Raw genomic sequence first — 25,419 nt, 5'->3', positions numbered from 1 at the left:
TATTATCCTTGTGATTTCTTTATACATGCAAGTTCTATAATGATAATATCTTAAATTTACTATAGACAACTTATTTTCGCGAGTAGAAAATCAACGTTAATATGTGAAGCTAAGATCTACTCGTATGGGTATAAATCAACAACATAAGGAAATTTCAGGAGCTTGCTACTCAGAGTTTGTAAACTTTGAAACGTTATCAGTGTCTGAAAAAAAAAACTAATGAGACAAGGTTTTGTGAAAGAACGTCTCGTCCTATTTATTGAACGGAAACAGGTGTCGTTATTCATGTGGCGATTCACAAATAACCACGAGAGTTTCCAATAATTGCGAAATATTTAGTAATTCGGACTTTTTATGTGTCGGATGTGAATTTTTATAACCATTTATCTCTAGACTATATAAAAATGAAACAATTATTTATCTTTGTGAATACTCAAAATTAATCCCTATTTTGACAAGCAGTTATATTAAGATTTTGTAAAGTGCAATGGTTATATGTAGATTCGTTTAAAATTTGTTTTGTACTTCACAACATTAACTTATTAGTTATTATATTTTTTTTCAAATAAAGGATATTACTTTTTTTCATGTCACTTTCTGAATAATATGTAATTTTCAAACTTCTCATGGACTTATTGAAATTAATTTAAAAACTATGTTGGGGTATTGGTCAGTCGAAAAATAACCCGGCAACTAAAGAAAGAAAAAAACAAAGTTGTGTTTTGGATATTAAATGATTTTAAAACTTTTAACATGCTTACTCAAATGTTATGTTTATAAGCTCAAATGTTCTGTAATAAAAGCACAAATGTCCTGTAGAAAAAACGGAGTGTCTATTGTTCCGGCTAGTCGGAAGAATATTAGCTAAAAATCTCTTTTTTTCTGGCCATCCGTTTGTACTTGCGCAAATGTTCAATATCAATAGCAGTGTCATGTGGCGCGGACAGTGTCCCGGATGAGGTGTCGGATTGCAAACGCGTGTATGCAATGGACGTTTTGAGAATTAAAGATCGTGATTTATATTTAAAGATGTCCTAAAAAAATTAGAGAGAATGACTGTGATGGCTTAAAAACAAATTTCTATAGGACAAACTCCAGAAAAAATAGCGTGTGCACGTACACTGAGAGGAGTAAAGCGTGATATTAAACCGAAATTGCTGATTTACCCCATTATCGTTACCTGTATCAGTGGAAGCAAAACGCTTAAAAACAGTTCACAGGAAAACAACTAAATCAAATATACTTGGATGCATTATTTCTAAGTTCTACTACAACGGAGATTTATGAACATGCACTGATCTGTCTGGACTGGGAATATTCATGATACCAGGGTTGGGGTATACTGAATCCCCCTTCTTATTTTATTCTGTTTTATTTATTTTCTCAATAAAAAATATTAATAATTATGTTTTTGCTATCATAAACACAATCTTACTTTGGGGACAGTTTACATGTGCATAACCTTTTCTCTTAATTATTATGTGTTAAAAATCGCCGAACATTTTAAATAAAAAATCGTGTAATATCATTCGACGACTTCATTGGAACCAAACGTCAAGGAAACAATAAATTCGTGATAATATTTAGGAATCATAGATGTCCATTGATGTCATAAATCAGTGGACAGACTCCTAACCTTGCAGGAAATTCATAGGTAGAACATAAAAATAGGAGAGACATGTTTGCCCCCCCCCTTCCCACTCATTCCCTTAGAATAAAAAAAAATCTGAATATGCCGTATATTATTCAGTAAATTTATTTGCATTTTGATATGTTGTAGTAAATGGAAAGGTTTTTGCACAATTTTTTGACAAGTGGCCTTAATTAAAAAGTGTATGTGCTGCATATCAATCGACGTTGATATTCTTCTTTTGATCTCATTCGAAAAGCTGTTTATATTTTTCGGGGAATCGACGTGTTCCGTAGAACAGCCAGTAGAAAAATGAATTAAAGTTGGTAATTGAGGAGGTTAATTCCATGATAATTCTGTTTTTTTTATTTATTTTTCAATCTTACAATTTTCCAGAACGTTTTATTTTGAGTTTATACTGAGGAACACCGGGAAAATGAATAGTTCCAATTACCAGTGTTTGCATGGGAGGAATTGTTTTGCCAGTACATTCTCCCATTGGATGCTACAATAACCACTTAATCAAAAACAAGTTATATTCATTATTATTGCTATGTATGGCCGGAATAATAGCATAATGGGAGAGAAAGGCTATTCTTCCGGATGGCCGGAAGAATAGACATTTTGTGTTATTTTTCCGGCTAGCCGGAAGAATAGCCGCTGCCTAGAAATGCAAATGTCCTTTTTTAAATAGCGCAAATATAAATATAAAGATGTGGTATGAGTGCCAATGAGATGACTCTCCATCCAAGTCACAATTCAAACAGGAAAACCAACCGTCAAATCTATATAAAAAACGAGAAATCAGAAACACCTATGAACCACACCAACAAACGACAACCACTTAACAACAGGCTCCTGACTTGGGACAGGTGCATACAAATGCAGCGGGTCTAAACGTTTTAACAGGCGCCAACCTTCAACCTAACTTGAGAAAGTATTGTAACATTACAACATAAAAAGACCCAATATAGAATATCAATTGAAATGGCTTAACTCGATCAAAAAGACATTTAAACAAAATTAAACTAGTAAAAAAACACCGAACGAATAAGTTTGATCTACAAAAGTTCATTACAAAAGCTGCAAATGACCTATCAAAAAGTAAAATAACAATAATACCGAACTTTGAGGAAAGCGCAAATGTCGGTCCCACCTCACTAAGGACTTCATTAATTACAGTGAAGCCTTCGGCAAAAAGTCGCACCTGTGACTCGAAAATTCATTGAACTGTTGAAGTGTTATATCAACGACGGGCAAATAGATCCTACAAATACTGGTATAATAAGACCGATGTTCTGACTTTAAAATTCAGAAATGATACAAAAATGATTGTCCTTCACTGTACCAGTTGTGGAATGGACCAGGAACCATCGAACCCTCTTTGCGCGATTCCCAGAGGGTTCACGCATACATATTGGTTGTTTTGGTAGTCTTTCGGAATACCGGAAATGCCTACTGTCTTTTTGGAATACATCTGGGTTTTTTTCTATGGCCGCCTGCGTATTACAGGTATTTAATTGATCTAATGAACATGATGAATATGTATTAGCGTTTTACAATTACATGCTATAGAGATAAGTGTCAATCGAGGCTGGTTGATATCCAATATCAGTACATAATGAAACTAGAGTCGCATATGTCAAGTTTTCTTTAATACAAGCTGTGTTCACATGGAGATTAAGTGACCACCCATGGATAGGGTGTTTTTTAAGATTTAAAACTGAGCTATTTTAGCGTTATTAAAAAAGAGTCAATTTAAACAGCAACTAAAATTCTACGTCCAGGAAAGACGCGAGCAATGGAATTTTTATTAGAATTCCATTACTTTAATTGGTAAAATATTGGAACAATATATCCTTAATCGTTATCAAAATACAAATTAAAATAAATAGAAAATAAATCAAAGAAAAACAATCTGAACCTAAGAATCGTCGAGACGGGTAAATGCAAATATATGATGCTACAACGTAAAGTTATAAACATATTTTTAGCGGTATTATGACGATTCTGAAAGATAAATACAAAACAACAATGTATTTTATAGAGACTGAGTGATGATAGATGTCAGAGATAACATAATGAATTTCTATTTATAGTAATTAAGACTCTCTTTTTTCATAAAAATATAAATAAGGAAACAAAAACAATTATAAAAGACAACTCCACTACATCAGGCAGTTAGTTTTTTCGTATATAGATATAAGAAGATGTGGTATGAGTGCCAATGAGACAACTCTCAATCGAAGTCAAAATTTATAAAAGTAAACCATTATAGGTCAAAGTACGGTCTTCAACACGGATTGTTTTACATTAGTCATTTCGGGGGCCTTTTATAGCTTACTATGTGGTATGGGTTTTGCTCATTTTTGAAGGCTGTACGGTGACATATAGTTGTTAACTTTTACGTCATCTGGTCACTGGAGGAGAGTTGTCTCATTGACAATCATACCACATCTTCCTTTTTTTCATAAAAAGCAGCAATACTTAATCTTATTCAAAAATGAAAGTTAACCCTTGGAATTACGACGAAATTTAAAGGCACCTTTTATGTGTGTTAAATGCAGAAATTATATGGCATATTAAAACAGTTCGTAAATGAGTATTGGTTTGAGTCCTTAAAATAATTCTATAGATATGAAACGATTTTAAGACACACTGAGTGATATTCATTGTGGTATGTAACCCCCCCCCCCAAAAAAAAATGAAAAACAGAAAAAAGAAAATAAAACACCACCACACACACTTCATTATATTTTGGCTAATTTTCTTAAGGACAAGTTATAAAATGAAAAAAGAGATTTGTTTCAACAAACTGATCTAAGTATAAAGTTGAGGTTTCAACTGTTTCAGTCTGATCTAAAAACCTGATTGGAGTGTGCATGTTGCCTTGGGTATAAATAAATTGATATCAAACATATCTTGAATATGATAGCCAATGATCAAACCATATAAACCAGTGTAATTGGTTTTCCAACTGAACGGTTTTAGTTCGGGATTAGTTTAGCTTAGGGTTTTGAACAATATCAAACTGGCTGCAAAAACTAAAAAATCATGATTCATTTCATTAAATTTCAACAAAACAAAAAGTGTTTTCACATTTACATGTCGACTTAAGCCGGGAAGCTACCTCTAATTTCCAAACAGCACATCAGAATGAGGTTTGCCTCCTATTTAGCATGGCTTCACACTAGTTTTTGTAATGTTATCTATCGAAAGAGAGAGAGAGAGAGAAATTATTTCTTTAACAAGAAAATTATGCCCAACACTGAACAGCAGTTTCATCTGAGACTACTATAACACAGTGTTATAGTAGTCTCAGGTTTCATTAAGAATCCACGTCAGTTTTTCTACATCTTACACAAAAAAGAAATTGAGGTTAAATCATGCATCTTTATATAACAATTATCTGATCTTTCATACCAAACAGGTATATAGGATCACGACTGCATTTCTTTTTATTTTAAGAAAGCAACTTGCTTGATACATTATATCGGAAATTCAACCCTCTTCTGACACATCATATCTTAAATCGCAGCTTGTCCGTGATTACAATAATAAAAAAATATATATAACCACACATTTATTGTTGTCAATTGCGACAAAATAGTATTTCAAGAATTGATTCATAGACGATGTGTAATGGCCTCATGTAATGGCCAATTATTTGTAAAGATAAAAGTCACAGTTTTTCAACTTGTATATTTGTGTGTTATAGGGATCGTCTCAAAATACGTTAAACCATTGTAACAGTTATATTTTCCTCTTTCGTTCTTTTTTGTCAAGTAACATGTATCCTACGGGTATTAATATTTTTGATAATGTGATCGAGTTTTACAAGTCTTATATCTATCCCGAAAGATAAATGACAAAAATAACGACTAATCGGGGCCTCTTATAGCTGACTATGGGACGATATACACAGGCAAATTTTGTTCAAATTTATCGAGCTTATACATTAAATTCACGTGAAATGCTGATTCACGTGAAATTAACGTGAATCAAGCTTTCACATGAAATTTTTCACGTGAAATTAACGTAAATCGAGCTTTCACATGTAATTAAAGTGAATTGAGCCACATTAAGGTAGATCATCGATATATGTTTCCCGAGATAGAATTTTCTTATACTTTGCCAAATTGAAGATTTTACTATGATCTTTTCAAAAATATATTAAAAAGGATGGGTCACCGTGCTATTTTTCAAGCTTTGAGTCGTTGAAAATTGCCTAAATTTGCTTAGACTGTTGATGAAAAAACACATTTTTGTGCATAAAAAGAAATCTATGAGATAGAATTTTGAAATAAATTGTGAGAAGATAGGTTTTATAATATGTTTTAAGAAAATAAAAAGAAAAAATGGTGTCACCGAACTTGTTTACTTGCTACAATTAAAAATCAAAAATTTCCCTATCAGTCCAGTATATTTTTTTGGCTGAAAGAGTTATCTCCCCTTAAATGGCTTAGTTGAAAAAATTGATTCTAAAACACAATTGTTTAGTATTTGTTTAAATATTTTGAATAATGCAATAAATCAGCAAGATTTCTTCATATAAATAAACAGGCCAACCAGTAAAATTGCTTATCTGTCTACAAATTTGCAGATTTGGGCAAGTAACTAGACTGATTGTGTACTGCGATAGCACAATCCAAGATGGCGGTATACCATGAATCTACCTTAATTAAAACGAATTTCACAGTATTTGAGCATATTTTAGATAAGTTATAATAATACTAATCTAGTACACGTCCTCTTTTTCATTCTGGTATGTTTGACAATAATAAATATTCTTCTTTTGGTCTTGACCATGTATTCATATTTTCATTCTATATTCCTTTTTTTGTTGCTCAAATGTCTTGGCATAAACAATACAAATGGTATTTATCCATCAGTATTTAAACTCCAACCAACAACATCGCCAATGCATCAGATAAGATGCAATAAAACCAAGTAGACAAGCAAATGTGTCAAAGGGTATTAAAGTAATTTATGATGATGTATATTTTATTTGAGTTTATTTTTAACATGTATGTATTTTTTTCAACTTTGACACCATTAATATTTTTCACGTGAAAAATTTAACTTGAAATTCACATGAAATAAATTCACGTGAAATGAGATTCACGTGAAATTGATGTGAGCAAAATTTGGATCACATTTAATAAACTTAAGTTTTATTTTTCCTGTTCCTTTTTCGTCTTCTTCATTTAGACTATAAGTTTTAAAGTATGGAGCTTGTGGATCCAAAAGTTTTCTCTTCTTCTTCTCGCCGTGGTGTCCCTTCAGTGTTCACTTCTATAATTTGAAAAGTTACTTTATCAAAAGGATGTTTCTTTGAGCGAAGATGTCTTCACCGTATGGGAGCGACACCGGATATTGGTACTTGCTAAGGCGGAGAGAGGTTGAAGTTGATGTAAAATGTAAGCTGTCGTACATATCAATACATCAATTGCCGTACACAATCGAAAGTTTGTCTTTGTGATTTACATATATTTTAAAGACAATTTATAAAAGTCGTTTTCTTGTGGGTCATTATTGAATTAACGGGAGAAAATCCAATCTTTAGACGTATTAAACCGGCTATTTTTCTTGATTTGAAGTAATTGGCGCCTTTTCCCCGTTACTAAATGGTAATTTTCTATCTCCAGATTGAAATTGTGCTGTTTTCTAACATGTTCAGTCAACGAAAATTTTTATAAATCAATATCTTGTGTAGTTTAAAATCAAATCTGTATGGACCTTTTTATATGATAAAGATTCTGTATTTCTATTTTCAGCTGAATTAAAGATCGATTTCATTTGGGATTACCGTAATAATATATACCAAACGTATACACTTTGAGACGACCCCTTGTATACAAATTAAAAAACAATCGATATGGTCATGTAAGCATATTTCGAAACGGACTGAGTATTTAAAAAGGCTGCAAGCCATTTAATCGTACACAAACGCAGGTGTGGTCGGATTAGTAACTATAAAATTAAAAACATGGGATTCGATGAAGAAGCAGGTAATATTTATTATTTATTATGTAAATAAATGATGACGTTCGGTGAGCTATTTTTATCTTTCATTTATTTTTGTATTTCTAATGTATGTATATTGCATATTTCAATTGTTTAATTTAAAAGAAAATCACTGTACTGATTATGCCCAAAATGGGTCCTCTATTGGAAATAAAATCTCTCTCTCTCTCTCTGCATGTATGTGTGCATTGTTGAATTCATTTATATTATTCTTTTGTTTACTTGGTCGTTTTTATAATGATCGACACCTTCGTATCAATAATTATGACCACGCTTTTACAGCGATTAAAATGTAATTAATTTTTATATATATATGAAGGTCTGGTTTGGGTCCTTCGTTTCGGTATTCTTTAATTTTTTAGGCCATTTTTTTCTATTCTTTTTAGCACCTAATTTTTCTCTATTCTTTATTTTTTGGGTCCATCTTTCTCTATAAACAAACTAGCTAGCTAATATGTGTCTTTTGACTACTTTACGTCAGAATAGATATGATAGACTTCTTTCCAGCTCTCTATTTTTGCTTCAATTCATACATTGTCCCATTTAATCTCAAGTCGCATTATCTGACATGCCACAAACTACCCCTTTATCCGCTGGTATATTTACTGAACTAAGGAAATAATGTTTATTTGTACAGAATTAAATATTGTTTGGCATCCTGATATTATTTTTTTTTACAGACAAACCAATGTAATTCAATATATAAATCTCCATAAAACAAAATGTTCCATTATCACATTCAATTATTCAAACAAGGTGTTCCAACAGCACCCTCATTTATTCAATTTGAAATGTAAAACTTTCGTTATGTAAACAATTTCATCGCTAGAAGGACGTAAACCGTACATTTGTACTCATAATCTCCGTCCTAGTTTTTCACATTTCTCCTCAATGTGTCAATACGGTATTGTATATAATTTATGTATACTAAAACGATCACGACATTAAACAGATTAAGCGTTATGAATCAATATCTTAATAGTACTAAAGAATGGTTGGATTGATTAAGGGAAGTCCATACGTTTGTCCCATAGTATTGACATTTTTGTGACTTTTAGATAATAACGAATCCTTAAACAAAAAATATAACAAAGATGAACGTGCATTGAGGCGCACAGCTTGGTTGTTACGCTGAAAGTTTCTTATAGCTTTAAACATTTCTTAAACTAGATATTTTTGGCAATGAATAACAAAACTATATAAAGCTCTGATTTACATATATTTGCATAAAAGGCACGACAAATCGAGATATACGTCAAAAAGTATTGTTTCATTTCAAAACGATTAGAGGACCAAAGGCTGACCCAGTTATTTTTAAAAGGGGGTTCCAACCCAAAATAAAGGGGATGGGGCCAACTATATGTCCTCATTCAAAAGCATTGATCGTATAAAAAAAGGGAGGTTTCAACCCCCGAAACCCTACCCTGAATCCGCCACTGAGGACCTATTTCACTGCATAAATGGTCAATTTACAGATATTTTCAAAGATAAGTCTTAAAATGTCCTTTAAAATTTGTGTTTTTATACGCCCGTTTACGGGACGTATTATGGTTCTTAAAGTGTCCTTATAATTTTATAAGAGATATATTTCACTTTCCGAGTTCGGAAAATTATTATGCTTTGCAAATATATAGACAACAACAATGAGAAAATGCAAATATTTGTCCTCTGGTTGTTCAGGGGCGGATTCAGGCGGGAGCGTGGCGGGCGTGCGCTCCCCCCCCTAAAATTTGCAAAGCATCCAGTTGTCCTCAGCTTAATAAAGAATATTTCGATAATTTTACTTCAAATTTTTTTTGCATCGCTCAGCTCGGCGAAAATTTAAGTTTGCGCCCCCCCCCCCCTTATTTATTTTTGTATGATTCAATTTTGCCAGGATTTTATTATTAGTTTTAAAAATCAATTTCTGTAAGAAAGTTTTTTTTTCTGACGTGATAGGCAAATTCAGACTTAAAATATTTAGCATATTTTCTCTATATCAAAAATGACTTTTAATTAGTATGATCATTACGTTATATGTATATGGCGTTTATGTATTTAGCCCGAATTTGGGTATAGACATCCGGCTGCATGGGGTTTGAAACCGCCCCCGCCCCATTCATAAATTGGTTTATGTGAAAATCCCTACCGATTCATATATTTTATAGCTAAAAGAGGAAAACTGCTTCTTAATTCTGTAATTGGTACCAGTTCAATATCATCATTTTGATTATATTGAAATAAATTGGAAATCTACCAAGTTTATATAACACTGCAGCATTTGTAGTTTTTCAGTGAATGCGCCCCAAGTATACATTTGCTAAATATTATGTGAGGTTTCTCACAGGGTAAACCTACGGATAAATCTACATCGCTGGGCTTTAAAGAGATAGGGCCATTTTCCCCTGATTTTTTTTTCATTTGATTAGGTAGGTAAATCATGTTTTTAAATAGCCCGATAGATGCTAATTAGAGTACACGAAAATACGTCACATCATCTATTTTCATACCTTGAACAGGTATTCCTACAATTAACAAGGCCAAGACTATTGATTTTTTGGTTTATCAAAACCAATATTGATTTTCTTTGTTAACGCCTCTGAGGAGAAAATAGATATTCAAAATTAGTTTTGTATTAAAAAATCACGTTGCTTCAGTTAGCGTGTTAATGTTGGTAGGTGATTTGTAGCGTACATGTATTTTATAGCTTTGTTTAACTTAAAACTAACAAAATAATAAAAAACGGGGGTTAAATATAAATACAAAACACATTTAATAATCTAATTATCTGATATATAAATCAGCTAATCTGATTCAAGATCGGTCTCTGTTTCAATGTCTATATTGGCATCTTTAACTGCAGCGGAACATCTGTTTGTTTTGGTGTCTGGCATATCCCATGTACCACAATATCGTAGCTACATGGACACAGCATCCCACAGTTCGGGCTCCCGCCTTACACTCACTAAACCAACCGTTAACTGGATGGGTATCATTATCCTCATTTAATTCAAGCCAAAGACATTTTTCTGCTATGGCCTTTTTTCGTTATGTGTATATTACACACACAACATATGGGCTTCATTGCTATATAATCAATTCTTGTGTTATTGGTTATGTACAAGCACCTACTTCAGTTTGACGGCAATTGTTCATTGCATATATATAATTATTGTAAACACAGGAATAGGCAGTAAGCCAAGAGTATGAATAGTAATAGGAACACACACAATAAGCAACACATTACTTTTTTTTCTTTAATGAAATGATATATAGTCAAAATGATCCATAATGACCTATGAATTAAACAAACATCCGAAAAAATATGATAGAAACATAACAATTTAATATTTCACCACAAAAAAAAAACAAGAAATCTGCGTGAGATGTGAACCCCTTCTAAAAACAATCTGTCCCAAGTCAGGAGCCTCTAGCCTTTGTTAGTCTTGTATTATTTTTAATTTTAGTTTCTTGTGTACAATTTGGAGTTTAGCATGTTTAGTATGGCGTTCATTATCACTGAACTAGTATATATATATTTGTTTAGGGGCCAGCTGAAGGACGCCTCCGGGTGCGGGAATTTCTCGCTGCATTGAAGACCTGTTGGTGGCCTTCTGCTGTTGTCTGTTCTGTGGTCGGGTTGTTGTCTCTTTGACACATTCCCCATTTCCATTCTCAATTTTATGTCATTAACAGTTCTATGCGCCACCGATAGAGCCACGGCGACTCTTCAAGATTAGTCTGTTATTAAGCAGCTATATAGGTACAATTTAGTGATGTTCCACTTTTTTGTTTATTAAAAAAGTTGTTTTTAGGTTTAAGGACACACTAAACCAATTTCATTTTGAGGAAAAAGGTTGTATAAATTACAACAACAACAAACTTAACTTTGTTTTGGTTTGAAATGTCCTTCTCGGGGGATTCCCTGTTTTTTCAACCTAAAAACACGGTAAATTCCGCATATTGGATTTTCATCTTTTTTGGTTGTTAAAAAAATTTAACTATTTTTATACTTTGCGGTCGTATATTGGTATGACGTTGTCGTCGTCCGGCGACGTCGTCGTCGTCGTCGTCGTCGTCGTCCGGCGTCGTCGTCGTCGTCCGAAGACACATTGGTTTTCGCACTCTAACTTTAGTTTAAGTGAATGGATCTCTATGAAATCTTACCATAAAGTTCAATACCACAAAAGGAAGGTTGGGATTGATTTTGGGGGTAATTGCTCAAAATCTTTAGGAATAAGGGGCCAAAAATAAGCATTTTTCTAGTTTCCAGACAAAAACTTGTGTTCAAGTGTATTGATCTCTCTGAAATTGTACTGCAAGGTACCATACCACAAAGGGAAGGCTGTGATTGATTTTGGGGGTAATTGCCTCAAAAGTTTAGGAATAAGGGGCCAAAAAGGGGCAAAAAACAAGCATTTTTCTAGTTTCAGGACAATAACTTGTGTGTAAGTGTATGGATCTTTATGAAATTGTACTACAAGGTTCCATATCACAAAGGAAAAGCTGGGTTTGAGTTTGGGGGTAATTGCCCAAAAACGTTTAGGAATTTGGGGCCAAAAAGGGGCCTAAAAACAAGCATTTTTCTAGAATCCAGACAATAACTTGTGTTCAAGTGTATGGATCTCTGAAATTGTACTGCAAGGTACAATACCACAAAGGGAAGGCTGGGATTCAGTTTGGGGGTGATGAATCATAAGGGGTTCAAAAAATTTGTGGGTGGGATTTTTTTTTTTTTTTTTTGCATTTTAAATTGTTTTTTTTTTATTTATATATATATATATATATATATAAGCAAATAATAATGATATGGTTTGAATAGGTAAATTAAAATTTTTTAAGTTCTTAGACCACATTCATTCTGTGTCAGTAACCTATGCTGTGTCAAATATTTAATCACAATCCAAATTCAGTGCTGTATCAAGCTTGAATGTTGTGTCCATACTTGCCCTAACTGTTCAGGGTTCGACCTCTGTGGTCGTATCAAGCTGCGCCCAGCGGAGCATTTTATTCAGACATATCATAATATATAAAAAAACGAGATATTGATAAAAAAAAAAAAACATTTCTATTTCTTGTTTTGATCGTAAATTTTATTCTTTCAGCACTTTTTGAAATTGGCCCTTCTGTGAAAAGAAATCAGGGGAAATTGGCCCCATAGGCGGATCCGGGGTGGGGGAGGAGAGGTGGGTGTTGGGCTGTTTGGCCGCGGCCCCCCTTTTTTTGGAAACATTTGGTTGATAATATAGGGAATCACTGAAGTATGACTGGAGCGGTCCCCCCTTAGGTCAGTCGGTGCCCCCCCCTCCCCCCTTATAAAAAGTTCTGGATCCGCCACTGGGCCCTACCTCAAATTTACAGCTCTAGACCTTTACATCCCCAGCGCCTGACCTAGATCTACAGCGCTGGACTTTACATCTCGAGCGCTTGACCAAAGTCTACAGCGCTTGACCTAGATCTACAGCCCTAGACCTTACATCTCGAGCGCTTGACTGAAGTCTACAGCGCTGGACTTGAAAAACCACAACTGTAAACCTGAATATATTTTTTTGATAGGTACACCTTCCTTCTTATATTTGGATGAACGAGACTTAAACATTCGTCATTCTGCACTACCATTGAATAAAATAGGTTTCACAGTTTGATAAAAAAAATACTGGTTTTTATCTTAGGATTTAGTGATAACAAATAAGCAGCATGCATACACCGCAAATAGGGTGGGGTTGGTAATCATACATTTGTCTTAAACTTGATTTAACTTTGCTTCATTTTTAAAACTCTTTCCAAGTTATATTATATGATAAAATTATACGGTTTAGAGTTTCCATGTTCTATACATATTGTATTATCATTTTATACAGTTTAGAGTTTCCATGTTCCATACATATTGTATTATCATTTAACATTTTTTTTTTTAAATTTCAGTCGCACGCAAAAGACAAGGATTACAGTTCCAAAAAATCATTTCGCTTATTCAGTGTGGTATATCTCCGATCCTGATTATTATAGGAATAGTCATTCTAGCAACACAGGATGGTGCAAGCTACCCTATCATTGGTGCTTCACCTATCTATATCGGAGTCTATGTAAGTACTTGTTACCTGTATCCATTATAGCAACACAGGATGCTGCAAGCTACCCTATCAATGGTGCTTCACCTATCTATATCGGAGTCTATGTAAGTACTTGTTACCTTTATCCGTTCCAGCGACACAGGATGGTGCCAGCTACCCTATCGTTGGTGCTTCACCTATCTATATCGTAGTCTATGTAAGTACTTGTTACCTTTAGTCATTCTAGCGACACAGGATGGTGCAAGCTACCCTGTCATTGGTGCTTCACCTATCTTTATCGGAGTCTATGTAAGTACTTGTTACCTTTATCCGTTCTAGCGACACAGGATGGTGCAAGCTACCCTATCACTGATGCTTCACCTATCTATATCGGAGTCTAAGCACTTGTTACCTTTAGTCATTCTAGCGAGACAGGATGGTGCAAGCTACCCTGTCATTGGTGCTTCACCTATCTTTATCGGAGTCTATGTAAGTGCTTGTTACCTTTATCCATTCTAGCGACACAGAATGGTGCAAGCTACCCTATCGTTGGTGCTTCACCTTTCTATATCGGAGTCTATGTAAGTACTTGTTACCTTTATCCATTCTAGCGACACAGGATGGTGCAAGCTACCCTATTGTTGATGCCTCACCTATCTGTATCGGAGTCTATGTAAGTACTTGTTACCTTTAGTCATTCTAGCGACACAGGATGGTGCAAGCTACCCTATCATTGGTGCCTCAACTATCTATATCAGAGCAGAGTCTATGTAAGTACTTGTTACCTTTAGTCATTCTAGCGACACAGGATGGTGCAAACTACCCTATTGTTGGTGCCTCACCTATCTGTATCAGAGTCTATGTAAGTACTTGTTACCTTTAGACATTCTAGCGACACAGGATGGTGCAAGCTACCCCATCATTGGTGCCTCAACTATCTATATCAGAGTCTATGTAAGTTCTTGTTACCTTAAGTCATTCTAGCGACACAGGATGGTGCAAGCTACCCTATCATTGGTGCTTCACCTATCTATATCGGAGTCTATGTAAGTACTTGTTACCTTTAGTCATTCTAGCGACACAGGATGGTGCAAGCTACCCTATCATTGTTGCTTCGCCCATCTATATCGGAGTCTATGTAAGTACTTGTTACCTTTATCCATTCTAGCGACACAGGATGGTGCAAGCTACCATATCTTTGGTGCTTCGCCCATCTATATCGGAGTCTATGTAAGTACTTGTTACCTTTAGCCATTCTAGCGACATGCACAGGATGGTGCAAGCTACCCTATCTTTGGTGCTTCTCCCATCTATATCGGAGTCTATGTAAGTACTTGTTACCTTTAGTCATTCTAGCGACACAGAATGTTACAAGCTACCCTATCGTTAGTGCTTCACCTATCTATATCGGAGTTTATGTAAGTACTTGTTACCTTCATCCATTCTAGCGACACAGGATGGTGCAAGCTACCCTATCACTGGTGATTCACCTATCTATATCGGGGTCTATGTAAGTACTTTTGCCATTTTAGCCAAAGGGTCCACATGAACCTTAAATAATCCTGTATTCAGAACAATTTTAGATAGGAAACCATGAAGTAGGTTAATAAGGAATAATTGAGGCGTGGTCTTTGTACATACAAATTGAAATTGCTGTCCCGGTAATCGGACGTTCGTCTAAGTGCTCGTAAGTAAAATATGATACAAATACCTGTATTGGCTAGTGTAAATATAATTAACCGAAAGTATTCCAAAAACTGGATTACCTCCCTTTAGAAGTATGACAAAAACTAAGTTACCTCTCCGTTCTTTCTCCACAAAAATGGATAGTACAGGACACTAGTTTTCTTGAATTACATCTATCTAATATCTAATTAGTTTCATTGTTAAAAATAATAAATAAGCGGTGGAACATTTGAACGTAAAGATTGATTTATAAACGATGGGGCATTTGTACCTAAAGCCTGATAAAAAAACGATGGAACATTTATACCTTAAGCTTGATAAATTATAAACGATGGGCCATTTATATCTAAAGCCTGGTTAATTTTAAACGATAGGACATTTATACCTAAAGCTTAATTAGTAAACACAGGGACACTATCGATCATACATTTATTCTTGCTATACAAATACCTGGTAATAAATATATCATGAATACATTGTATATTTTAGGGAATTGTTATAGGATGCATGGGAATCATAGCCAACTCCATGGCTACAGAATCTATAACAACACAGGAGGAGACAGCTAAGCAAAGAAACCTGGTATGTCATCAAGATATTAAAGTCAGTCTTCAAACATTGAAAACAAACGCATAGGCGGATCCAGGGGGGCCTGGGGGGCCCGGCCCCCCCCTTTTGTGGGAAAAATTTGGTTGATTATATAGGGAATCACTGAAGCATGACTGGAGCGCCCCCCTCTTAGGTCAGTCAACGGGCCCCCTTTATGTAAAGTTCTAGATCCGCCACTGAAACGTAATCATATATAAACAAAAAAATTACGCTGCAGTACCATCCGGGTCTTAGATAACTATTAAACAATTAAACAATAAATAAACATATTTATTACAAAAACAAGTTAGAAGAACGGAGCTCAGATATATACACTTAAATGTTCCGGTAAGGTATATGGCCGTGAAGGATTAGTCCGTCAGTGCTTTAAATTTTGATTGTTGAACCTTCAATAGTACATGATATGTTCCAATGTATCTAAAACTAAAATATCAATCAGTACATATCCAACATCCAATGGATTTAGTGTAAACACGTCATTAACATGTCATAGAATAACATGACTTTGTGCATTGCTAAAATAAAGGTATCGACAGATTTTAGTACTGTTAAAGTGTATATCTGTATAACAATACTATTTAGTATGGTACTAATTTACTGATAACAAAATCAATATTAATACCAATAAAAACAATATTTAAAGATCTGATTACAGTGTTGAATTGGTAACCTTTTAGAACAAGTTTACTAAAAAGGATTGAAAAGTTTACCCGGATCGTATCTAAATTTCTGGGCTCGGTAAACAACATCACCGTTAACATTAGGATATGATATTCCGTTTGAAATTAGTTTTCTACAGGTAAGTCAATTTTAGACTTCACGAGTTAATCTCTTACAATAACTGTTTTGTAAAAGTTCTTCATTGTACTTATATATCGTAACTATATCTAATGTTAAGCATATATTCTTCAACTGAAGCCGTGTATTTTACTTTATTCACAGTGGAATGGTTTATTTGGATTGACTTGTGCTTCGTTTGGTATACTTGGGTATCCTACGAGTGAAGTTATTAGAGGAGCTACAAGTTGCGGTGGACACAACAAGGAATGTGGAAATTCACATCAAGACACTTTGATGGCGTTGTTTATTGTGGCTGCCATTCTGATGCAAACGATTAATTGTTGCAACATCATTCTGTTATGTACTTGGCGCAAATTTCGTGGCAGAACATCACAAGGTCCATGTGTTATGGCTACATGTAAAGATTCTCCAAAATATACATAGGTTGTAGACACAGACATATGATACACTTTGTAGTATTTGTCTTGTAATGGACGCAAAGAAATGCGTCCGTTTTATTTTCTTCACAAACATCAAGAGCATGGAAATACACACGCACCTTGAGCGGGGGAATACAGATTTCTTTAATATTATGAATTATCATTAGCTATAATTTTTTGAGTTGAATATAATTATTTGTTGTTGTGACACATACGTAATAGTTAGCTTCTCTTGACACTGTAAACTAATGAATGAATGGTCTTTATTTCTCCAGTATAGAAAAGGCTAACATTGTATTGAACATATTCAATAACCATCATGATAACATCAATATTCCTAGAAAATGTTTAGAATATTCTAATTAAAACATCTGTTTCATAAATATAGGTTATGCGCTAACTCAGCTGTTATGAGGGAAATATATTGTTTTCCAAGCAAATACAAATCAATGATCTATCAATCATAGTATATGTTTTTATACGACCGCAAAACATTTTTTGGGATCGTATGATTTCGTCGTCGTCTGCGTCGTCTTCGTCGTCTGCGTCGTCGTCCGAAGACACATTTGTTTCCGGACAATTACTTTAGTTTACGTGAATGGATCTTTATGAATTTTTTTTAGAAGGTTCAATACCACAAAAGGAAGGTTGTGATTGATTTTAGGGATGATGGTCTCAACCGTTTAGGAATTAGGGGCCCAAAAGGGGCCCAAAATAAGCATTTATCTAGTTTCAGGACAATAACTTGTGTATAAGTATTTCAATTGCTCTGCAATTGTACCACAATGTTTAATATCACAAGTAGAAGGTTGGGATTTATTTTAAGGGTTATGGGGCAAACAGTTTAGGAATTAAGGGCCAAAAAGGGGCCAAAAACAAGCATTTTTCTAGTTTCCGGTCAATAACTTGTGTGTAAGTGTATGGATCTCTCAGACATTGTACCACAAGGTTCCATATAACAAAGGGAAGGCTGGAATTGAGTTTGGGGTTAATTGCCCCAAACATGTAGGAATAAGGGGCCAAAAAAGGCCCAAAAAGAAGCATTTTTCTAGTTTCGAGACAATAACTTGTGTTCAAGTGTATGGATCTCTCTGAAATTATACAACAAGATTCCATACTACAAAGGAAAGGCTGGGATTAAGTTTTGGGGTTATTGCTCCAAGGGGGGTTTCAATAAGTTGGGGGTGGGATTTTTTGTTTACAATTTTTTTAAAGGATTCATATTTTTTTTTCAAAATTTTTCAAATTTCGAATTTTTGAAAAGTTTCAAGAAGAAATCTTCAATTGCACAGTATTGCGCAATAGATTTGTAAGATCTTTGACCACATTTAATTTGTGTCAGAAAGCTATATTATGTCAAAAATTTGATCACAATCCAAATTCAGACAGTATCAAGCTTGAATATTGTGTCCAAATTTGCCCCAACTGTCCAGGGTTCGACCTCTGCGGTCGTATCAGGCTGCGCTCAGCGAAGCATTTTATTTTACCATGTAGAGACTGATGTGGATGTTTAAAACATTGGACAAGTGTATTTAGACACTGGACAAGATGTACAAATATGAGTCATGATAGAATAAATTTTAAAGTTTTCAAATGGTCAATGAAGAAAACTAGAGGTAGAATCAAGAATTGGAACCATATAGTTATGGAAATGTTTAAAACTCATAATTTTGAAGACTATAATATTGTAACTTTAAAACTAATGTATTAAATAAGAGTATTATTGTACAAATTGAAACAATAATGTTTGATAAATATAAAATAGATTGGAGTAATAGAGTATCTACGTATGCTCAAGGTAATAAATTAAGAACATATAAGTTATTTAAATACGATTATTGTACTGAACCTTACTTAAAATGTAAATTGCCACCTAAATTTAGGATCGCTTTTGCAAAATCTAGATGTGGTGTTGCTCCCCTTTGAATAAAGACAGGCAGCTATGAAAGAAAAGAAATGCACGAAAGAACATGTTTTTAATGTAATAATAGTATTGAAGATGAACTGCATGTTTTATTAAAATGTCCACTATACGAAGATCTTAGACCCATATTGTTTTAGGAAGCTGAAATTCTAATGTGGATTTTAACGTTTTATCAGATAATGAAAAGTTGATTTTCTTATTCAATAACGATAAAGTTTTTGAAAGTGTGGCCAGAACCTGCTATAACATTTTAATCTGAAGAAATGGTTTTTTATATCATTAATTATGCTGTATTTTAATGATATTCTTAAACAAATATTTATTTTATATGATATGTACATTATCAAACTGTATTTAAATATTGCTTGTACAGTCTCTCATAAATCTTTTAATATTAGCCTTTAATATTTAATATTTGTTTTCCCCTATTAGCCTTGGTTAAATTGGCATTTTACAAAAACTTTGTAAGATTGGCACATACAATGTTAATGTAATGTTTCTTGTTATCTGTTTTATGTACCTGTATGAATATTTTATTTTGTAAATATATGTATTTGTATGTGGTGAGACTATAATAAAATATTGAATCTGAATCTGTGGATAATTCGTTGTAACCAGTATGAATAGGTAACTTGATGAACCTAAGCATGTCATGGTGGGAGGACGTACCGCTCAAATTGGCGTCCTGATTTTACTAATTACAACATATTCAAATGATTGTATCAATATTTTAAACAATTCAAAAGCTGCAAAAACACATGAAACAACTAGAACCACTGTTTTCAGCACCAAGAATTGCAGTATTTCTCTGAATGCAGAATTTTATTAAAATTGGTAAACAGGAAGTTGTCAATTTGTAAACAAACACGATTAGGTGACATGAGTAATACATTGTACCACCATTGGTTTTCCCCTATTAGCCTTTGTTAAATTGGCATTTAACAAAAACTTGTGGAGAATTTATCTTTTGTTTCAAATAAAGAAATACTTGGCACGAGTAAAGTTTTATCCTGTCCAGTACTACATTGAAAATTTCACATAACATTGCATATAAGATAATAACGTCACCGGAAGTAAATCAATAAAATTTTCACCCATTCATTTTCCCTTTTCAAGCTTTACTAACCATGTCACCTCAACTTTCCAAAATATTTGATAGAAACACCAAATAAAAAAATGAACAGTACTTTGAAACACCAAAGATATATGTTTATGACTCAGAAATTTTTTTCTGCAATGAAATGCGGGGTTAACTTCCTACAACTGTCAAATTCAAGGAAATATTTTTTTCGACCACTTTTCGGATGAAACCGGATGTGACGTACTATGATTTGGTGGTATTACATCTAAAAAGGAAGGATTTTTATCTGAACACTACGTTATTTTTACTCCTGCTACTTATTTTAGGCGGGATACTGCAATAAATTCAGGGTCAATAAAGTACCAATGTCTTACATATACTAAACCAGTAAAATCAAACCAGAGATCAATCCAATTTGACTTTTGTGACTTATGAACACACCAAAAATGAACGTCTATATCTTTAGAAAAATATCGTAATGGAGTCCACTAACGATACAATGTACCTACTTTATAAAGTCTGGGAAGATAGATTATCAGACTTCTGTGACTCATACATATGTAGTACTTTAGATGTCAATCCTTCTAATCCTCTAGCCAGTGGCATCGACGTAATCAATACCCCTTGATTCATCGTCATCTGATAGCAGTGCTGATGAAAAGCAATATAATGTCTTCCAAGAATTATTTGAAGTCAGAGGTAAAAAGCCCAAATGTTTTCTTTGTGCCTACTTGAACACTAAAAGCCTTCGGAATAAGGTATGCATATGAAAGAATTGTTTCATAGAGGTGTTGTGGACTTGTTAATTTTGGCTGAGACGAAGCAAGATCAATCCTTTGTTGGCAGACAATTAAACGTTCTGGAGAGCTGATCGTACAGCAAAAATGTGGGGTCTAACGGTATACTTGAGATCGGACATTGCCGGACACCAGAAAAAACATTTAGAATTTGACAAATTGAAACAATTGGTATCAAATTAATTTTGAAGGATAGGTTTATTGTTTTGTGTGTTGTTTTGTACATAAATTAGACCGTTAGTTTTCTCGTTTGAATTGTTTTACATTTGTCATTTCGGGGCCTTTTATAGCTGACCTTGCGGTATGGGTTTTGTTCATTGATGAAGGCTGTACGGTGACCTATAATTGTTAACTTCTATATCATTTGGTCTCTGGTGGAGAGTTGTCTCATTGGCAATCATACCACATCTTCTTATTTTTGTATAACCGGAGCTTAATAACCTCCAAGCACGGTACTGACTTTTCAGAAGATTTTCAAAATACTTAGATAAAATTACTTGTAATTAAGATAATTTCATTGTAATGGGTGATTAAACATTTTGATGTTTTAGTTGAAGAGACAAATGAAAACTGTTAATCTTAAAAATTGAAATGATATTTTTGATTTTACAAATTTGTTTAAAAATCCACATGTTTTACAAAATGTGCTACACCAAGCCTTGTAGATATAATCTGAAACAAACTAACTAAATTTGTGTTGTAATATGTAATTTTGATTGTGGAATAAGTGATGTGCATAACCTTGTAGCTGTACAATTCAAGAGTGAAATTCCACCCAAATAAAGGATGATGTTTTATAGAAGCTACAAATAGTTTAATGATGTAAATTTCATTGAGAATCTGGAAAAAGCTGAATTACAGTATATTACTAGTGAAGATCTAGATGTAAACCAATTATACAAACATTTCAACTCTACTGTTATTGATATTTATAACAAACATGTTTCATTGAACGAGAGAAGATTGGTAAATAATTAGCACCATTTATGAACAGTAAATTAAAAAAGTTGTACATAACAAAAGAATGTTACACGATAAATTTAAAAGACAGCAAGACTCCATTTCAAAGCTGTAAAAATTCAGGAAAAAATCCTTCTGTGAAAAGGTAGAACTGAATATTTAAAATATTGTATAAGAATAGAACAACATACGGTTAATTTTTCCTCTACACAAAAAGAATATATATAAAAAATGTTTCCTTTAGAATCTGTCCTCGGTGATTTAAATATTCAATTTGCATAACTAGTACAAAAATTATAGTTGTATCATATTTTATATCTTGCTATTTAAAGTAATGGAATAGATTTTGAAGGAAATATCTTAAAGACCATACTTGAAACAGTTACTGTACACGTGTTATCAAACTTGATGCAGTCTGTCTTTATGTCAAAAATAAACAAATTACATAAAACAGACTCCATTTCATGAGAGCATTATCGAACTCAGAATTTTTTTTAACTAAAATTAAAAGATATTATACAAAAAATATGTTAAAGAGAGATGTGTAGGTGGAGAAACAGCAAACATTTTAGCAACCTATAAAAACATTCCTTACAAATAAGGGAAGTCATTTTCAAAATGACATCATTTTACGAGAAAATGACAGTCTTCTCACTAAATCAAAAAGATAAATGTAATGTATTCAATGATTTTTTTCACAAATGTGGCGAAAGATATTGGTAAAAACTCGATTTGAATCTATGAACAATATCATTGATAAAATCAAAAAAAGTTCCGAATTTATTTATATGAAAGATCACAATTTCGAATTAGAAATAGGTCGATATAATGTCTATTTTTATCAATTATTAGTACGAATGAATAAAAATGATTATTGTTTTGTCATAAGTGTATTTTGTAGTATAGCTTAACCCGTTTAAGCATTTTTTTTTCTTTTATGCAATAAAGTTTCAATAATATTAGAAAAAGCTCTGTCGATCTAGTATTTAGAATGAGAAAATGTACATTTTATTAAATGTGATTGAAAAAAAATATTTCAAATTCCAAGATACATGTGTTATTTTGTTTAGTACAAGTAAATTTAAACTGTGTTCGACCTTATTTTTGACCCGACTAGACGAGAAATCATATTTCTTAATTTCTTAATAGTAGATATTAAGATGGATGAAGATGAATATTGGCAGCAATATTCCATTCTGAAATTAAAAGAAGTAACGTTTTGTCTTGGTGTTTACGTGACTAGATTATTTTGCTTTGTATCGACCTGATGATTCAAGTCCTTTTCAACTGATTTTTACTGTTTGTTTTTCTTTGTTGTGCTGTCACACCACTGCCCAAGTTAAGGCGAGTAGAGGGTTGCAAGCCCGCAAATATATTAAACACCGCCATATTCTGTATGTGCCTGTCCTAAGTCAAGAGTCTGTAATGCAGTGGTTCTCGTTTGTTACTGTATATCATATTTGTTTTTTCGCTTATTGTTTTGAACATAAATCAGGCCGTTGGTTTGTCGGAGCCTTTTATTGCTTGCTAAGTATGGGTTTTGTTAATTGTTAAAGGCCGTACGGCGACCTAACATATACGCCATTCGGTCTCGGTGAATAGTTGTCTCATTCGAAATCATACCGCATCTACTTATTATATATAACTATTTGCTTTCTTAGGTCCTTTTGTTTTCCAAATAAAACTACCTTTAAAGAAAATTGCCTTTGAAATGCATTAATATATTATCCTCGTGATTTCTTTATACATGCGACGTCTATAATGATAATCATAATGATAATATCTTAAATTTACTGTAGACGACTTATTTTCGCGAGTAGAAAATCAACGTTAATATATGAAGCTAAGATCTACTCATATGGGTACAAATCAACAACATTAGGAAATGGCGACAATATATTGCCTCAAAATAGAATAGAATGGGTAATACAAAAAAAAAAAGTATCGGCGAAAATGTTTTTTTTTAAGTTTTTCAATAGTTGTATAATGTTTATTTTGATCATTACTTTTTCCATCATAAACGACAGGATTCACAGAACTGAACCATGTCAAACATGAACTAAACCATGACACTACTGAACCAAACCATGACACCGAATTTTCAGTAATCTTAAATTGTATGCAAATGTCGCTAATTTTCGGAATAATTGACGGCAGGTTTATATCATAACGAAATATGTGATGTAACAAATCACTTTTCTTTATGCATAAGCAACAAATAACAACTTTAAAATTTTGACATACGCAAGCATTATTATGTGTCAAATTTTTTACTATATGATACAAATTTTAATGTGCTAACATATTAGCCATAAACAAAGATACTTACCAGCTTAAATTTATGTTCAGAAGTTCCTTTAGCAAAAAATCCGAATGTTTATATTGTGTCATTGTTTGTTATTAAAAACACTTAACACAATCATGTCCAACTCAACCAAACTATGACAAAATCACTGTACTAAACGCTCATCGATATGACGACGTTACTATCCGTGAGTATACTTGTGTAAACATGTAAATCTTCAGTATAATGGAGGAAATAAAGAGAATCAATCAATCTATTGGCATCGGTATCGGATTCGACCCGGAACTTGATAGTTATTGGTAATATCAATTATGTGGAAAACAAAGGGTCTGGAATGGTGTGAGTTTTAACCACCACTATTATTCTTTATTAGTTATAAATACAATTGTATTCTTTGATTCGTCGTTTTTACGTCATGCCGACTAACAAATTGGACCTCGGTATTCTAGTAGTATAGATATGCCCCGAATTTGACTGCATCGGTCATCTCAATACCAGAGTCTATGACAAACGAAATCATTTCAATTTTGAAATTATGAATTTTCCTCACCTTAGAAGCGATTTACCAACTTCATCCGCGTATAGAATTTATATTTCTCAAATCCTACTATTTTTCAGGGCCCGTATGCATAATGCTACTTAAGTTAAGATTTGTTCCGAACGGACGGATTGTTCTACATGTCCTACGATAAATTAGTATGACGATTGGATATTTTAACTTAAGTAGCTTTATGCATTCGGGCCCAGGAGCTTGCAGTTGCTACTCAGAGTTTGTAAAACGTTATCAGTGTCTGAACAAAAAATAAATGAGACGAGGTTTTGTGAAAGATCGTCTCGTCCCTTTTCTCAAAAAGTTCATACGAAAGTACCTGATTGATATATATATATATATATATATATATATATATATATATTCAGTGTCTACTTAACAAAATAATACAGAATGGTTTTGAGTTATATATTCTAGGTGCTTTTGTAGCCTTTTATCTACTTTACGGTTTTACCTTTATTTGTCTTTGTACTATTATGTTCCATTTGATCGTATGCCTCTTGAAGTGGTTCGGTATATGTGCATCCAGCTTTCATGTTTTTTGGCTTTTGGAGTTCCTTATGCGGGAGGTCCAGAGATTCGTTCCCGGACACATGAG

The 25,419-nt window shown here is 33.4% G+C and overlaps 1 protein-coding gene and 1 long non-coding RNA gene across 4 annotated transcripts in view; one reads left to right on the top strand and one right to left on the bottom strand.

Annotated features, from left to right (window-relative positions):
- The first annotated feature begins 7,510 nt into the window (after positions 1 to 7,510).
- The window catches only part of LOC127722132 (uncharacterized), a 39,576-nt gene continuing 21,667 nt past the window's right edge, over positions 7,511 to 25,419 (top strand). Inside the window, exons 1-4 of one of the 2 annotated variants that reach the window (XM_052228978.1) lie at positions 7,511 to 7,641; positions 13,562 to 13,722; positions 15,865 to 15,957; positions 16,927 to 17,665. In XM_052228978.1, coding sequence (XP_052084938.1) covers positions 7,620 to 7,641; positions 13,562 to 13,722; positions 15,865 to 15,957; positions 16,927 to 17,208 — 558 coding nt within the window. In that variant the 5' untranslated portion in view covers positions 7,511 to 7,619 and the 3' untranslated portion in view covers positions 17,209 to 17,665. Of the gene's footprint in view, positions 7,642 to 13,561; positions 13,723 to 15,864; positions 15,958 to 16,926; positions 17,666 to 25,419 lie in introns of those variants that run through there. The other variant, XM_052228977.1, reaches the window with a different exon arrangement.
- Positions 13,664 to 14,540, bottom strand: LOC127722142 (uncharacterized). 2 transcript variants are annotated; one of them, XR_007991679.1, is made up of 4 exons: positions 14,343 to 14,448; positions 14,194 to 14,250; positions 13,922 to 14,013; positions 13,664 to 13,737 (listed from the first exon to the last, which is right to left on the bottom strand). It is a non-coding gene; the product is annotated as an uncharacterized LOC127722142 (long non-coding RNA). The 2 variants fall into 2 exon arrangements; XR_007991680.1 differs by lacking the exons at positions 13,664 to 13,737; positions 14,194 to 14,250; positions 14,343 to 14,448 and adding exons at positions 13,747 to 13,829; positions 14,475 to 14,540.

The sequence above is a fragment of the Mytilus californianus genome, unplaced genomic scaffold (assembly GCF_021869535.1).
Source record: "Mytilus californianus isolate M0D057914Y unplaced genomic scaffold, xbMytCali1.0.p SCAF_12, whole genome shotgun sequence".
NCBI lineage: Eukaryota > Metazoa > Mollusca > Bivalvia > Mytilida > Mytilidae > Mytilus > Mytilus californianus.
Note: the sequence above shows the minus strand (reverse complement) of the source record. Positions and strands in the feature narration are given on the sequence as shown.